At 34.2% G+C, this 18307-nt stretch overlaps 1 protein-coding gene across 1 annotated transcript in view; it reads left to right on the forward strand.

Moving 5' to 3' along the window:
- The first annotated feature begins 12472 nt into the window (after nt 1-12472).
- The window catches only part of LOC108674812, an 83105-nt gene continuing 77270 nt past the window's right edge, over nt 12473-18307 (forward strand). The window contains exons 1-2 of the mRNA XM_047882609.1: nt 12473-12494; nt 16778-16903. Of these exons, the coding sequence (XP_047738565.1) occupies nt 12473-12494; nt 16778-16903 (148 nt within the window). The remainder of the gene's footprint in view (nt 12495-16777; nt 16904-18307) is intronic.

Raw genomic sequence — 18307 nt, forward strand, 5'->3', positions numbered from 1 at the left:
TTCAAGGATTTGTACGGCTTCCAACATGTGCATTAGATTCACATGAACAAACTTCGTCTCTTTTATGATGTTCTTCTCAATTAACATGGTAGTTTTTATTATTTAACTTGAGCTTCCACATTATGCTTAGAAGAGTGAAGTTTATGTCAAGCTTTAATGCGCCTGTTTGGATTTTTAACTTTTTTTTAACTTTTAAATTGAAAACGGTTTTGAATGTTTCTACATATGCTCTGAATATATAATATATAATATAAAAGTTTAAGCTTTATTTAAGCATTTTAAAAGTCTAAAGTTTAAAGTTTAAAAGTTTAAGAATTTTTATTACAAAGATCAGCCAGACAAAAAAAAATCCTGAACAAACCTTGTCAACAATGCATTAATATTTTAGAATTGAAAAAAGAATAAATTTTGTAAAAGAAGGCTGGTACGGCGATCATGTTGTGTGGGTCTTGACGGCTGTTTTGCGGAATCATTTAATTTTTATTAACAGTCCCTAGCTGGTATCAAATTAGGAAGTGTGCTCTAAAACTTGTTGCAAAACAACAGTGGATTTTTCCTTTGCATTTATGAATGAGATTCTGGGCAAGAGCAGAGAAGCTATTATTTACTGCGTAATGACTACTGATTTGTTGGAATGAAGACGCGTGGATTTTGAATGTGCAGGAGACGATAAACTTTTAATTGTGCTATTGCGGTTGGTCAAAGTCGTAGATTATGAAAAGGTTTTGGACTGAAATGTTACGCCAACCAAAGATTTGCGGAATTGTTTATATATTTCAATTGTCTTTGCAGTCAAAACGCTATGTACTCTCATTAGCGAACCGAAGCTTTAAATAGGACTTACTATTGCTCTACGGTAGTAAAGCAATATTTAGTATGATTTAGTATTAGCAAACTATGATTTAGTAGTTAATTATTCGTTGATTAGGAGCAAAGTTCATATAATGAGTCAATATAGGTTTCTAAGCAATTTTTAGTGGTTTTCAGAGTTCCTAAGCTTAAGGTGCCTGTATACAGGGATAGTACTAGCCGCTAGTTCATCCGGCGCTTGAACTGTCCACGCTACTAGCCTCGTGTATAGGGGTTCAGCCGCTTCAGAGGCATGCGCCGGCAAAGTGCCCGAGGCGCGGCCGAGAGAGACAACGATGTGTTGATATCTTGGCTGGAGCCTGGACTCTGGAGAGTGGAGAAGTGGCTAGTAGCGCTGATGCAGCTATGGTGAGAGCATTTGTGCCGCTCCTGTGAAGTATCTTGGGTCACGTGAATCATGGCTTGTTTGAACGATAATGTTTCTAAGAGGAATCCAACAAAGTGGATTCCAGACGATATTCAATTATTCTTTGAAATATTCCAAAAATATGAATTAAAGTATAATGTTTTCCATGATGGTTACTCCAACAAAATGAAGAGAGAAACGAGTATTTTGAAACTGAAAGAAGACCTTATTAGTCAGGGTTTAGTTGTTCCCGACGCTGTATTTTTAAGGGCTAGAATATGGAGTATAAAAAAGACGTACAGACTCGAGTTGTTGAAGGTGATCACACTATCCATCTTCACAGACCTCACTCGACGGCTTCTAACGGCGCACTGGCGGGCGCGAACGAGAAGATAGCGGCACCTTATACTCTCCTCGTGTGTACAGGCTTACTAGCCGGATAGTCACCAAGCGACCGACACTAGCCAGCTTTACTAGCCGTCTGCACTATCCCTGTGTACAAGCACCTTTACGCTGATGAAAATCAATTTCTGCTACTTTTCACTTTTAGAGCGTCGAGAGTTGGAAACCTCCAAACATCTACCACAGACATGAAGTCATTCTTGATAATCGATTATATTAGAGTCTGTTCACATTGTCGAGAAAAAAAAATGATCAAACTGATTTCCTGAATATGCGGTTCAGATCTGTAATGAATTTATTAAGGAAATTCCAACGTGTTTTTTCGTTCCTGCCATCGACAGACTGTTGTGGCTTATAAAAATTGTGGATTATTGCACATATCTTCAATATATTCTTATACATATTATGAGAATATATTGTATTATATATTCTCTACAATATATGTACTCTCTGCAATGATACTCTTAGTACACCAAATTAATTGCATGATATGATCGAATTTATTCTTTAGTGTTGACGTGTTTTGTGACCGGGCACATTCACACCAGATATTGTGCAGTTATTTTAAATGATATACGCTCATATACTACTAGGATATACTTTCTCGTCGTGTTGAATCGGAAATACATACAGCCGTTGGCAGTGTAGGCTTCATTCACAGATAAATTTTTTGAATTATTAGAGCAATAGAAAGTAAACTTGTAGCTTAAAGTTCACGGAAAGTTTCATACCTATATACTGTCTTTTCCAGTCCTATTCATAAATTGCATGAACGTAATTATTTTCACGAACGTATGAACGCATTATTTTTTCAAGGTAACACAATCTTATTTATTACTATTCCGTGTAATGGACTTCATACTAATCCGTCACACCTAAATATATATTTTTCAGGCGGTAAAGCATGAAGTGTTTTTTAATATTAATTAAAGCGTTTTTTACTGGAAGTGCTTAAACATAGTAACATACGGAGAGTGTTATCTGTTAAACTTTCAAATTCATTTGTATCAGTCCAAATTTGTTTTATAAACGTTTTCGAACAATTTTTCTGAATTTATCGTCTTAAATTATGCTCGTCCTACCGATGAGTTATTTGAAAGAAAGAGTAAATGTACCGTAAATCCCTGATCCAGGTCGTAAATCCCCTTGTGAGCTCATTTGTTTTACTTGTAAGAATTTCAGAAGATACCAGATATCTGAAATTCAATAGTGAAATTTCTTTTCAGAAGTGAAATTTCTTCCGAACAGTCGTGCGATATGTTCACATGAGGCAATAAGTGAATATAGTTCCTCCATTAGCGCTTCATACTGAGATTGGCTAAGTTTTTTTTAGATAGAAATAGCATAGAGCAGTTCATGAAGTTAATTCATAGAATTTTACTCATACCTGTTCAATGGTCACAAGTGCATGACACTTATGATCACACACATTATTTTTTACATTGACCACGAGCGTAACTTTCGAGTCGTGGCAGGATATTTTTTCAAGCAATTAAAGCCAATAATAGAATAATAAAACTGCCAGAACACTGCACCGCTCTTGCAACGTCAAATATGGCGTTCATTTAGTTTAAGTTCATTTGTTTGTTTCAAGCATAAAATGTTGAGCATTTGCATTTGAGTATTTTGGGCATTTTGTTGGGCATTTTGAGTTTGTTTCAAGCATAAAATGTTGAACGGCGCTCAAACGGAATCATGAAAAAGGCAGTTGCACAGTCGCACCAGGCCGGGCTGCGACAGAGGAAGGAGTGACGCTACGTAGCTTTGAGAGGGGTAGTTTATTGTATTGAAATGCATCTTTGATTGCACTGCCGGAATAATTAGGAATTCATTATTCAAGAGTCACTAATTTTAAGAATTAATTATAATTTGAATTTAAGATTCAAGAATTAATTGTCAAAGACTTTACTTATTTCTGGTGGTTGAAAATATGCATAAGTATTTCATGAATTGATGTAATTTTACAATTTATCATACGAACCGGTTTCAAGGTCATATATGGTCGATTTGTAAATTATACAGAGCGATTATTTTTTATATTTTATATAAATTTGTCAAATCTTATGTTCGTGTTGGTCTGTGTGCTTAAAGACTGGTACCAGAAATACATAGGAGCTGTTTGGGCATGTATGTATTTGCGATACATATCGTGTTAATTGGTATATCACCTCGACCTGAAGCTTCAAGCTTTGTGGGAGAATGAGAAATTATCGGAAGAAAAATGAGATAGGGTTGGATAAATATTTGAATTTTGATTTTATAAATAGAAAATATTATTTAATTTAAAGGACTTAATAGTATATTCCATTTCAAACGGGAATAAAATGGGAGTCCAATATTCAATGTAAAAACTTTTTTTGAATTGGTCTCCATTTAATTTTGCTTTCAAGGATTTATTATTATAAACGAGATCAGAGACAATGAGAATGACGGTAGTTGGGAGAACAGGATTCCGAAGTTGCAAAAATTTTCAAGTCCGGGCAACGCCGGGCCAACCTGCTAGTAATTAATGGTTGTAGTTCATTTTATATTTAAATCAGTTTATTGACAAAACGGATGATTTAATAATTATAAATATGAATAGTAGTAAATAAGAATAGTAGTAAATTGAAACTTGTCCTGCTATCATTTCAGCGGGTGATTCTGTGAATGAGTATTCATGGCCTGTTGTAGAGGCCTTTTGTGAATAAAGATTCTTATCTTTTCAGCCTTCTTTGTAGGCTACGTTGCATACACTCTAAACTACATAAATTTCATTTATTTAAAGTTCAGTTGAAGCTAAATCAATGAAGTTATGAAATTTTGATAAAATCGTGATATTTGCTCAGCGTTTAACTGCTTTTCATCTCTTTTTTAATGCGTGGGATTTTTTATCCAAAATAATGTTACAGTTTCAAAAGTACTTTACAAAGCAATCATTTTATCGTAGAACTTTTCTAATATTGTTGAAATTAAAAGGTGTTTATTGTTATTAATGAGCAGTCTAAATGTAATTGCCTATTGAACCGTCTAGTTCATTGTTTTGAATTCTAAGACAAAACTTCGATTATAAGTTTGCAAATCGTCCAACAAAAAAAAAATTGTCCAACCAGAATTTAATTATAATCTCGATATCATAATTGATGGAAGGCCCTAGAAGTAAAAGCAAACGAATTTTATGTTTGAACACTATACTATCTATCACTTCATTGTTCTCGGTTTCAAATGGAATCATCGGCGATCCTTTCGTTGTTTAATCGTCATGTATAAAATTGGTATTTTGTGCGGGCCATTGTTATAATTGAACGTGAACTAATAGAGAAATTTTTTTCCAACGAAGAACACTTTTTCTTTTGACGCATTTCTATTGAATGGAGCTTTAGTTGCTCCATCTGGCTGTCTGTTGCCTATAATGATACAAATGACTGAGAATCAATGGCCGAGAAAATATGCTCTACAGCTGCAGATTTGAAACTATAAACTTCTTCAAATGCCTCCAATCCAATTATTTTGTAGAATCCCGTATTTCATTCTTATAACGTTCCTATTTCGCCCGACTTACTGAATATTGGCAGTTTATTTATATGCTTTGTCCTTCTGTCAGTCATAGTCTTGTTTGATTCTTTTGTCCATTTAATTGTATTTATTGCCCTAATATGCATGTATGTATATTGGCAATAATTCGTATACTTTGCATGTATATTGGGAGGGTGAGTTGATGACTGTTATAAGTTTGAACCGTCTATGTGATGCTATTTATGATTTCGCTGAATTTATTTATGATTAATTGAATTGTGGATTCGCGTACATTAATGAATTCTAAAAACTGATGCTTAGGACTGGTCAGTGTTTTGACGTCTGTCGCGTCCAAATTTCTTCAGTGAGTAAACATCAAATCTAATTTTCCTTTCCATGTGGAATGAAATTACTCTATGTATGACTCTTTTGAACAAGGTAATCTCAATGTGCCATTCAATATTGGTCATGCAACAAATTATCGAAACACCACGACTGCCAGCTAATCTAGCCATCCCCCTTACGCTGGTAACAGGGACAATTATTTGGGCTCTCCTGATCTAAAAGAGCTTAGGTTTTTGTTGTAGTTCTCCCGCAACAAAATGACTAAATAATTTCATGAGAATTCCGCTAATAATTATTCGTGAAAACGATATTTCTCTTGCCTGTGCTACAATTTTCATCATTGACACATGATTTAACAAAACTGGGACAAATTATCATAGTATTTTCAATATTCACCGTCATCAAAGACTAGGTAAACAAGTAATTATTAAGTCGCATTTCCGGAGGGAAATGTCGTCTTGAGAGCCCAAATTCTTTTTAACACTTGGAATTTTGCACGCGCTGAAAGAGCAAGCTTTGGTACGGACGTTCCCTTGCGTCCGCTCTTCCGAGGACTACGGCGCTTAGAAATTTCGGGGCTCTAATGTTAAGGCACTTGTGGGGTATTAGGTTGGAAATTTTTAGCGAGCCCGCCTGGTACTTTAAAAGATATTTCACCTGAAATATGCAAAAGAACGTGCAGGAACATGGCGCCTAGTTTTTTCGAAATTACTAGGACAATTTGAAAGACTTTCCTAATAAACTTCTGCTTCAATATTTCAAACGTAAATCATTTATTACTTTGCTATTAATATTGATGAAATGATATCAAAGAATTTGTGCGCAAATGACCTCCAGTCTCGTCCTAAATGTGCACTCTTTTAACTTAACGATCTTTAGATCGTTCCGTTACGTGTATTTTAACGTGGTTTTAATTGTTAACGTAGACTATCATGATTACGGTTTAGAAATACTCGTAGTTTAGAAGGTTCATTATTATCATTCAAAGCTTCTTCTTACCAAAAATGTTTTTTCACCAGCATAATAAGTTCACCCCACAGAACAGTCTTCAAGATATTCGATGCTACAACATTTGTTAGGCAATTCTTTCCGTTTATCTGTTACGCTGAAAATGAGGGTTTCATGTACATTTTTTCCCAAAGAACGAAAAAAGTCTTTCACACTTGCCATTACCTCTTGAAATTACTTACAAAAAATCCAACGTAAGTTTAAATTACCTTGAATGGCTCCGAGAAATTTTGCCTTGTGCGCAAGTTTCGCCAACTTGCGAACATATGCCGGAGACGACCACCATTGTGCCTGAGCGAAACTTTTTAAGCGTTTCACTTACAAATTGAGCCCGTAATAATGAGAACCTCTCCTTAATTCACATGACTTATAATAGGATGTTTAGGAGAGATGTAATTATCGCGTAATGTTTAATTCATGCAATGAAGTGACAAATTATTTTTGCGATGTCGCGACATGTGATTTTTTAAGTGATGTGCCGACGACTTATTAAAGTTTGTTTTTCATCTTACATATCGCATTTATTGCAATATGCATTTGTATATTGCATTCATCAGTGGATTAAAACTAGATTCAATATACATTATTCGTGCGACCAAATAATGGTTTTCTGAAAATGGCCAACTTCAAAGAGCAGCTAATGAAACTGTATGTTTCCTATGAGTTTTGTTACATTCATAATTTATTTTTTACATTCAAGAAATTATTTCGTAACCGACGTTTATGCAAAGTGTTGTAGTGAATAACGCGTATTTTTCAATTAGATTATCAATATCAATTATTATTATTACTCATCATAAATGATTTATATTCATCGCTTGCAATTATTTAGCATGACAATACCGTTGAATAGTTTCTTCAACAATTATTACCTACCATTTATTACAGGTATTTCCATCAACTTCAAGAAAAAGTTTTTACGAGTTATTCATATTTTTTAGTAATTTATGGGACATGTAAAATAACGTTTCAAATCTTGACCTAGGTTTTCAGCTAATAAATTTAATGCGCAGGTTCAGTATGAATCTTAGAGTTTCATAAATTTTTCATGACGTGTAAAAGTAATTTGCTGTTTCTATGTCACGCTTTCTTTAAAAAAACTTTCGCTCACAGTCCGTTAGTGTATGAGTATCAATGATCAAGAATTCTCAAGAGTAACAATGTCTCGAATGCAGTTTTATGTCGAGTCTTAAAGGTGAAAACCACGTAAGTAAGAACCTCTGTTATAGAAGGAAATTTTGATTTCTTCAAGCCTCGACAGTTACCGCTCTTCCCAATAACTATCTAGAACTATACCGCTTCGAAGATTTTCTGCAATACCTCTGATCGCTCGAATGGTTTTCCAGTGAAAAATCTGTTGGTGTAGGATATTTTAGTTTTTCATATTTTCAATAGAAAATCAGTAATATTTTTCTATGGGAATTTGATATTTTCTTTAATGATTTTTATGAGAACGGATTTGACTTGATAATGCCTCTGCTAGAATACATATATAGTATTCAGCTGCAGTTCCTCATTAAGACATCATAGTATTTTTTGTATCATTTTGTACCATTTGACTCTATTGACAAATGTACTTTGGACGTATCATTTTAGCTGAAGAAATGTATGTATGGATTTGAATTACAAATTGTGCAGAGTATTAAGCTGCGAGGATATTCCCTCGTGCGATTTTCACCCTTCAGAGTAATATTATTGCCGAACTTCCATTATTTTACTTACAATACATATATATCATTTTTAATGATGAAATATTCATCCAACTAATGCTGCGGTAGCTCTCAATCATTAGGAAGGATTTATCAGAAAATTGCTTCCTTATATCTAATTAAACTACGTTATGAAGTAATTATATAATATAAAGTGCATTAATCTTACTATATACATTCTTGTCTACAACTGCTTAAACCTCTTTGCCTTTCAACTTTCATAGGTACAGTTTTTCATTTAATAGCTTTTTTAAACGACCCTCATAGAATATTTATGGCACGTTGAAAACATATCAATCATCATATAAGTTAACATATCTCGTGTTTTGATCCGCAATTAGTACAGTAAACGCAGAATATGAATAAATTAATTGCTATCGCCTCAAATTGTCTCACAAACCAAACGATAATCCTACTTTATAAATTCTTCATCCACATATATATTCAATTGCATTAATCTTTGCTATTTTTTCATGTCAGGATGATTGACTTAACCTATGACTCCAATCAAATGCAGATAAATTTCTTTTGGAACCGCAATTATTTGTATTGTAAGACCTGCTTCCAAAAGTTAGCACGGCAGCCATGGCTTTAACTTTCACTGCTTCTGAAATGAATTCACATGCAATGAGGGCTCGGGGGCGATAGACTCGGGTGCGGTCTTTGTAAACTTCAAAATTTTGGGACCCCACTACCCCTATGTAAGTTACACTAAGAAAAAATTGATTGGCTTTGTCTAAATAGCGATGCACTTCATGCTTTTGTGTGGGAAATCGTCACCAAATTTTGCACGACACAAGAAATTGTCAGTGCCACATGGAGATAATGTGTCAATATTTTTACAATACGATCCATTCACGTTTCTGAGTGTTAGGTCTGCTTATATAATCGAGGCGGTTGGTGCAGGTGGATGCTGCCGACTGCTCGTTACTAATCAGCAAGGTTACGTTAATGACGATAGGTTTACTAAAAATCTACGGAATGACGACTCAAAAACATCAGTTAAATTCTTATTTATATTGAGAAACATATTTTGTTGAAACATTTCTTCGCTGACTTCTGCAATTGACATGGGGTTAAAGTGGAACAAAATTTCAATTTTCGTGTAACAAAGGTATCATGCCTTCAAAACATAGCGTATGGGTTTGACATTTTTCTTAGATTGATTGCTGGCATCTGTGTACTAGAAAATGCATTTAATTGCCAATCTCGTCACTAGTAAATAATATTGCACTGCTTTCCTTTATGAAAACATTAAATTCGATCGCCTTTGAACTCAGGTTTTTTTTTCAACTTGCGTTATAATCAAGCCCTCGTGAAATGAAGTATTAATTTACAATATTGGTCGTTATATGCCTCGTATACCACAAGACTATAATTTTTGGTCAGAAATCCATGAAATTTCTTTCTGTACCCAATAATGCTTCGCCGTTATCTTTTTGCCTTTAGCACACAGCAGCGGGGAATGAGTTATCGGATCCATTTATTCCAAAAACATTGGAGTAAAAACTTTTATGGCCCCTGATGATATGTCAATCATCAGAAAATAAGCTGAGTAAAAAAAAAATTGATAATATAGGTTGTGTATAATCTTGAATTATTTGAAAGAATAAGCTAAAACTTTAATAAATTTTGCGATTTCAGTGCACGAGTCTACCATCTATAATATTTATTCGTGAGTTTTAAGCAGTACTTTTGCGCCAGATTTAACTTTTGATTAATGGTACGGAACGGTGTAGAAGAATCACTATACAATTAACTCAAAATGCGAGGAACTTAAAATGGTGCAAATATCACATATAAAATTAAAACGATGAATTTGAATTTCATTGGCGTCGCTGCTCGTATCACCTTCGAAAAATTTTCCTTATGTTCCATAGATATTCCTTCCATATATGAGAGATTATTTTGCGTCTCTAAAAATGGATTTTTTCATATACTTTCATACGTTAATGACGACAGGTTTACTAAAAATCTGCGGAATGAAGACTCAAAAACATCAGTTACTTGCCAATAAATTCTTATTTATATTGAGAAACATATTTTGTTGAAACATTTCTTCGCTGACTTCTGCAATTGACATGGGGTTAAAGTGGAACAAAATTTCAATTTTCGTGTAACAAAGGTATCATGCCTTCAAAACATAGCGTATGGGTTTGACATTTTTCTTAGATTGATTGCTGGCATCTGTGTACTAGAAAATGCATTTAATTGCCAATCTCGTCACTAGTAAATAATATTGCACTGCTTTCCTTTATGAAAACATTAAATTCGATCGCCTTTGAACTCAGGTTTTTTTTTCAACTTGCGTTATAATCAAGCCCTCGTGAAATGAAGTATTAATTTACAATATTGGTCGTTATATGCCTCGTATACCACAAGACTATAATTTTTGGTCAGAAATCCATGAAATTTCTTTCTGTACCCAATAATGCTTCGCCGTTATCTTTTTGCCTTTAGCACACAGCAGCGGGGAATGAGTTATCGGATCCATTTATTCCAAAAACATTGGAGTAAAAACTTTTATGGCCCCTGATGATATGTCAATCATCAGAAAATAAGCTGAGTAAAAAAAAAATTGATAATATAGGTTGTGTATAATCTTGAATTATTTGAAAGAATAAGCTAAAACTTTAATAAATTTTGCGATTTCAGTGCACGAGTCTACCATCTATAATATTTATTCGTGAGTTTTAAGCAGTACTTTTGCGCCAGATTTAACTTTTGATTAATGGTACGGAACGGTGTAGAAGAATCACTATACAATTAACTCAAAATGCGAGGAACTTAAAATGGTGCAAATATCACATATAAAATTAAAACGATGAATTTGAATTTCATTGGCGTCGCTGCTCGTATCACCTTCGAAAAATTTTCCTTATGTTCCTTAGATATCCATTCCAAAGTTGAGACATTATCTCTACGTCTCTAGAAATGGATTTTTTCATATACTTTCAGTGAATTTTAAGCCCCCTCCTATCTTAGTCCTTCATTATCGAGAATTTTCTCATATGAAAATTTCATTCATTATTTTTATTTATAAGAACATGGATGCTTAAGAGTGACACGACAGAATTAGGTGTGCCCTATTGTATCATTCAAAACAAAGCCCGATTTTATTCTGTCTAATATAATCGGGCATCTCATTTAGCATATATTTTTAATAAAATTAGCTAACGTTGGGTTTCACGGTTACGGTTTTAAAAAGTTTCAACTGTCTTCAAATTATTACTTGTGTGACTCGTAATGCATTCCTTGATGTTAGGCATATGTTATTTATTATTATTTTTTCGCTACATTTCATTCGATTCGATCTCTCAGACAAGCATTTTTTTGTAGATACCGATCTTACATTGCTGCACGTAATTAAGACATTTTACTCTCATCAATCATTTGCTGCATTTCAGTCTTTTGTAAGCACACAACCAACCCATAAAAACGAATTTCCTCCCCCTTAGTTACTTATTTTTGCCCTCGAAATAGAGGTCCAAGTTTACAAAAAATTAATCCTGTGGTATTTAGTGTTTGGTGTTAGTTTGTTTATTTTCATGATATGATTAAAAATACAGAACCGTTCCCTAAGGACGGTTTGAAATGTTTTGTTGGTTAGATTCGGATAATATATATTTTTTCCAAGTGATCGGATAGAATTCGTCAAAATTTGTTTCCACATCTTACGAAAAATGCGAACAGTTTTCTTATGGTAGAATTAGTTCGGATAATATGAGTTATATCATCGTACTCACTGTACTCTGAGTCTCTGAATGAGCTAAAGAAGTAAAGTAATTGAAGCCAAATAAAGCAATTAGTTGAAAAATATCGATTATGGTGTTGATAGGATTTTATTTTTCGTCATATTTCCATGGAATTTGACTAGAATTTTGGACTGATAGCCATTTCACAAGAGAGTTCGCAGCACTTCCTACAGATAACGCTTGTTAATTATAGGGACAAAAAAAATTGACAACCTGAAATTATTTGTTGAAGAAAGTAAGCGATTGCTGTTTGTGACGCTCTGAACAATTTATGTTTCATAACCTACGCACTGAGAATTGGAGCGAGTTATTTTTCATGGCATTCCCTAGTATCCTATATGAAAACTATGGAAACTCTCTGCATTATTGATCATAGTTGAGACGGTGTTAAACGTGCATATGCATGTTTAGGGTTTTAAACTTATCACAATATGTATTTATATATTATTGCGACTTTAATTTACTCTATTGCTAAAAAATTTACTCTATTGTATAAAAATTGTAGAAATCCCACCTCTTTTTTATAATTTTCAGTTGTAAAAATGGTTCATATTCGTGCGGAAGGTTCGTGCGGAAGGAATGCCTCGAGGTCAATTTATTTTCAACCTACAGAGGCAACAAAATTTAATTATATATTATTCTCATGATACTTCCATCCACAATGACTTTACAGATTTTTAAATCTGTGTATTTATTAGCACACATGGAATGTTAGACTACTGAGATATCTCACGCTATGTTGATAACTCAAGGCTGCCTTGTTCCTGTAGGCCAAATCCTGAGCTAAAGCTCGCATCTTTTTCATTTTCGCCTTGACTTGAACTGACTGAGATCTTGATATTTTTGCAGTGGCATTGAAGTCTAAATTCAGCTCTCTGCAAATTAATGGCATTAACGTTAGGTTTTTATTGCACTGAATCTTTTTATTTAGGTAAGTATACTTGCCTGTGAGCAAGTTTAGAAGAAGTTTAGTTTGTTGTCTTGTAATTAATAAAATTATAAAGTGTTAATTTTAATGTTTGCTGAGGTTGATAATTCAAATTCATTTTTGTATCCCACAACCTTTTGATGCCTTATTGACAAAGAGTTTCGCTGAATATGGTACCTATCAATTTAGTAATTTTGACTCCAAGGAAGTGCAAAAGTTGTACATTTGTGCTGGTGTCCTGGCCATGAAAGATATTAAAGTATTTGATTCAAAATTTAATCATCAATTTACATTGCTTCCTGAAGTTTTGCTTTCCTCTACATGAAATACTCGTATCTCTGGCAATATTCTGTTCAAATCTGTTCAAATCATTTTCCGCTTCTTCCAAATTATTTATTCGCTAAAAATTAAATCGTTCAATGTTGCACTCCCGCATCGATGTATGTATTTTTTTCGATTCGCGGGGCGGGAAATAAATTCGATGTGAAATGACTTCATAATGAAGCTTTTACTGTGAAAATTTTCAGCCATCATTGCTCATGCATAAGGTGAAACAAGTTTTATCCTACATCGAGCGTTGAGATGAGTTGATCCTTGCAGTTTGCGCATCAGCATAAAGTTCCCGCGTTAGCATCAAGCTATGCAAATTTTACGCTTCAGAAACTCGACTCATCTCGATGAGAACCGGAATCGGCGATCACGAAAGTGGAAAATGTTGCGTGGTCACAGAGTCAGGACTGCATGACTTGCGCATGAGTAACCAATGATCACATCAAAATATCGTCCAAAGATCATTTGAAATGGATGATAAAAAACATCCGTTCGGTAAATAAAATATTATTGTCGAATATTGTCGAATGTCGAATAGAATTGACGGTGAGATGTTCACTTCTTTTAACCGATGAAGAAAAAGTACACCAGTAACCATTATAACATGAACTGATCAACTGAATTTAGATGGTTAGTGGAATTTATTTCAATATCGCTATGTTGTAGTGAAAAATAAATGGAAAAGATATTGAAATTATTTTTTGAAAAAATTAAATCTCTTTTTCCAGAGATTCAATTTTGTCAACTGCTCACGATACAAACAGAATATGAAATTTCTTGAGCTAGAAATTTCAGTCAAAAAGCGCACATATTTTTGACAATTTTATTATATTTTTCACGAATTTAAAAAGAATACACAGAGACACTTTCTGATGAAAATAAATATTACAACTTCTAATATTATGAAATAGATAACTATAACTAGCTCAATCGTTTTTTTAATTCGTTTATAAAAACAATGAGTAGAATTATGCACTGTTATGACGATCAAAGTAACACCAAGCCGTTTACTATTGAATTGCAACCAGAGGGAACAGTTAAAAAGATCAATTTATGCAAATTTGTTTCATGATTGAATATTCGTTGTCCCAAGCGCGATTGCTATTGACAACAACTTATAGTGCATCAAATATTCATAGTTGTAGCATTGTGCTTACAACGGCATGTTAAATGTTCTTGGGGTTGGTATATAGTTTAGGTGTACGAATTTTATTATACGGAGTGTGGCATCATTTTTTTGTGAAAGTAAGTAAAATAGAACAATTGAATTTCAATAATATTCAATCACCACCAGAGGACGATCCTGAAATGATGCATTCATTAAAGCTGATGAAAATATGGCGTAAGAATTATTAATTGCATATTTTGTAATAAACTTTTTTTCGTTGTTGATTAGTCCAAATTCATCAACGTAGTGAACATTATTCGCTCGCTCGAGGCTCGTTTGCTTCGTTGATTTATAAATCGCGTAATACTTCCCCATTGCACATTACCTCGTACGGTGTGTTTTTAAAATTTTATGCTAAAGTATACAAATAGTATACAAATTTTCTAAACATTTTTATTCACAATAAAATTGGCATGTATTTCAGTTCTTTGTCGTCTAATTCGATGTAGATCTTTGAGTAAAATTATTATTTGCTGTTGAATTTAACACTGCCATACAATTTATTTTCCTAATCAGATCTTCTCAAATCCAAGATAATTCCCATGCGTCAGACTCATACTGTAGATGATTTTAAACTTTAATCATTCTACTTCTGAATTATTTTTTTCGGGCGATTTTCTATTGTCGAAATGCTGGATTTTTTTCCAGTCCCTGCTTGGCCCACGCAGCGATGCTCGTTGCGGTGCCCCTGGGAAATATCTCCGAGTGGCCTATGACCTGATCGTTTTTCGAGCTATTCTCACAGTCCCAAAATTTTTCTGGACTATTTCTGAATTTCCTATCATGAATACAAATTTTTAGCAATTTGTGCTGTGTCTCTGGGGTAGCGGATCCATGTCGTCCATGATGAGAAACTGACATTTATGTGCCGCATGTATCTTGTATAGTTTACGATGTCAAAGCGATAGCGTTTACAATTAATTATTAGTTAAAACTTGTGATGAAATACCGTTCCGACAGTTTTGGGCACGTTTATTAGTAAAATTTCTAGTCAATTGAGGGTTTTATTTACAGACGAGACTAAATTTAATAAGTTTACTTGACATGTTGGAGCTTTATGAGTCGAACCTTATCAACCAGTGATTTCCAAATGAATTAGGGTCAAGAGAACAAACGATCAAATATGAATTTAAATTGATAATTGTTCATCAATGTTCTACCCCTGATTGTCATGACCATTTTCGCATTAATTTACAAGCTTTCGTATTGTTAGGGATAATGTCGAACGAGGAATCTTTACCAAGCTTTTCTCTTTCAGATATTTTGGAATCTTTTAAGATATTTTGTGATGGGAAAATTCCAGCACGCGACCGCGCTTAAAAACTCTCTTTTTTTTTTGTTTCACTAACGCAGGTCTTATATAGCTTTGCTTCAAACTTTTCATTTGCTGACAGCAGAGTTGAGCTTTGATTACTGAAAAGATAATAAAATTTTAAAGTCTATTCCTTCATTTCCATGTCACCAGGTGGATGGCAGACACTTTTCTTCTCGGTGTGGATATTTTAAATTTTCTTTTCGGAATTTCGCACACATCCCTGAGAAAGTGTCAATCAGACCATAAATCCAATTAATATTAGTAAATCAGCTGAATGTCTTCCTTCCGGATTTTCCTGCGAACAAATGTTAATTCATTTTTAATTTAAATCATACCAAAATGTATCTAAAAATGTTAATCTTAATCATGTCTTTTGCAGAGAAGTAATGATTTTCTATGAAACATTCGATGCAAAAGGCGTCAAGAGAAACAGCTTCAATTCATTACAGAGCAACGCTAAAAATGCTACTCCTTGCAGAAGTGCAAATCCTGATTTTCTTCTCGTGGAAATATGTGAAGAGAAAATGACGAGAGCTTCTCGGTTCTTCTATGTTTCGTTGCTCAACGTGGCTTCGAACTTATACCATTTGTGTATCTTTGCTTTCGGCGTTTTAATGCGAGTGCATATGGTGCTTCAAAAGTTTTTCTTGTCATTAGATCGCTCTTTTACCTTCTTAGCGGAAAACTTTGGTTTAGGACTAGCGGGTGAGTACTTTTCACGTTCCCTGAAATATTTTATTGCGAATCTGTGCAGGCAATACCCTTATTATTTTATTCTGCACTTCAATCTCTTTAAAGTTTTGAAAACTTTGTGTGAAAACAAGCGAATGAAAAGCGCCCGGCTGAAGGGATTTGGGACGAGTTCACGAGTTAGAACCGAGAGTGTGGAACTGAATGGCAATGATCTTGTCAGAAAGCTCTGCAATGCTTGTGAAATGCATTGCCAAACAGGGTCAAAAAGTGACTGCTTCCAAGAATGTGTAGGTGCTGGCGCGATAAATTTCTGTATGGAAAATAATTTCCGGAACAAATTGGGAAATTCAGAGGAAACTTTTGAGCCAATAATCAGCAAGGAAACAAGTAACTTATTAAGCGAATCATTACAGGAGGCAAGGGCGTGTTCAGTCAGTGCACCATTATCTCTTCAGCGCTTGCTGAGCTCAATATCGCCCATACATCAGGCGCCCTTGTGAACAGTTCTACGCTCGAGGATGTCCAGGACGCTGAAGAAGGTGAGTCTATGCATTGTTCGACAGATTGAGTTTTTTTTGGTTTTATTTATGAGTTCGTGGATCCATGTTTGAGTTTGTAACCATTTCGGCATGGATGCATTTAAAGTCGTCAATGCTACTCGGACCTAAAGATTTGAGACCTAGAAGTCCCGTAAGTTACGAAAGGGTTAAATTTGTCAGAATCTATTTTACTCATTTGTTTTGTTATTTTAATTTTAGAATTCGGGTAATGTTGCTGTGTATGACTCTAAAATATTCAGTCATTCTGAAGAATTGCCTTATAAATCAGGAGTGACATTTTGATTTGGGGAGTTGGTACTATTATTAAAAATATATAGATCATTTGTTGCGCGTCTCTCATTTGAGTCGTTGACTTTTTGTTTGGATATCTGTACGTTTGATGATCGAGACACGTTGGAGCACAGAAGTAAACAAGTAAACGACTTCTTCTGCAATAATTTCGAATATATTATTTTTGAAAGAAGACCAAAATGTATATGAATATAAAAATTGCATAATAAACACGATTTTTGTGTGAGCCTATGGGATTAATTTTCCTACATAAATCTTAATTACATAATCGTCGTTTTCCCTACATAAATCTTCCTTAAATCCTCCATTTTTCGGAAATACTTAATTATCGTAGAGCTGTTTGAAGTTTACATCACTTCATGAAAAATCTGCCATTACTCTTTTTGTTGTTCTTATATCAAACTTCTCATACACGCTCAACTATGCTAGTATTTATCCTAAAAATTTGTAAATATTTGTTTTTCTGCTTATGTGATCGCATATTAACAGCCTTGCTTTACGTTAGAAATGGAGGGAAAATTAATCATGTAGGACAGGATAATCATCCATCTTCTCAAGATAGAGAGCATTGCCCCCTCCCCCGCATGGGGTAACGATTAATGTCACTGGGAACTTTTTTCCATCAGCGGTCACGTGGCAATTTTTCACAATGACAATTTCTGCCCGAACCTCCACACGACTTAAAGAATTGACTTCTCTTATTATTTCTCCATGTTCTAAAATTATTGTGATTTTATTTCGGAGTTATGCGGTTCAAAGGACCGTGATAAATTGTTTCCAGAACTGTGCGTGAACTGCTTCAATAGACCTAATGGGTTGCAAAACCAAAAAAAATATATCGATTCGAAATCCAGAACGTCGCGTGGATTTTCAAGATCCACCATCCACTATTTTCCACCAAGAAAAAACACGGTTAGTGGCAAAATTTACTTCATATGAAATAGAACTTATTTCTTTTATGCAAAAATATTTCCAGCAGTACGTAACAGAGATTAGTGAAGAGTAATATTTCTTTCCAAAAACTCGATAATATAAATTCGGCGGCGAGAATGCTTCATCGGATAAAATCTATATATTATTGACATAGACAAA

This window comes from Hyalella azteca, unplaced genomic scaffold, assembly GCF_000764305.2.
Source record: "Hyalella azteca isolate HAZT.00-mixed unplaced genomic scaffold, Hazt_2.0.2 contig10876, whole genome shotgun sequence".
NCBI lineage: Eukaryota > Metazoa > Arthropoda > Malacostraca > Amphipoda > Hyalellidae > Hyalella > Hyalella azteca.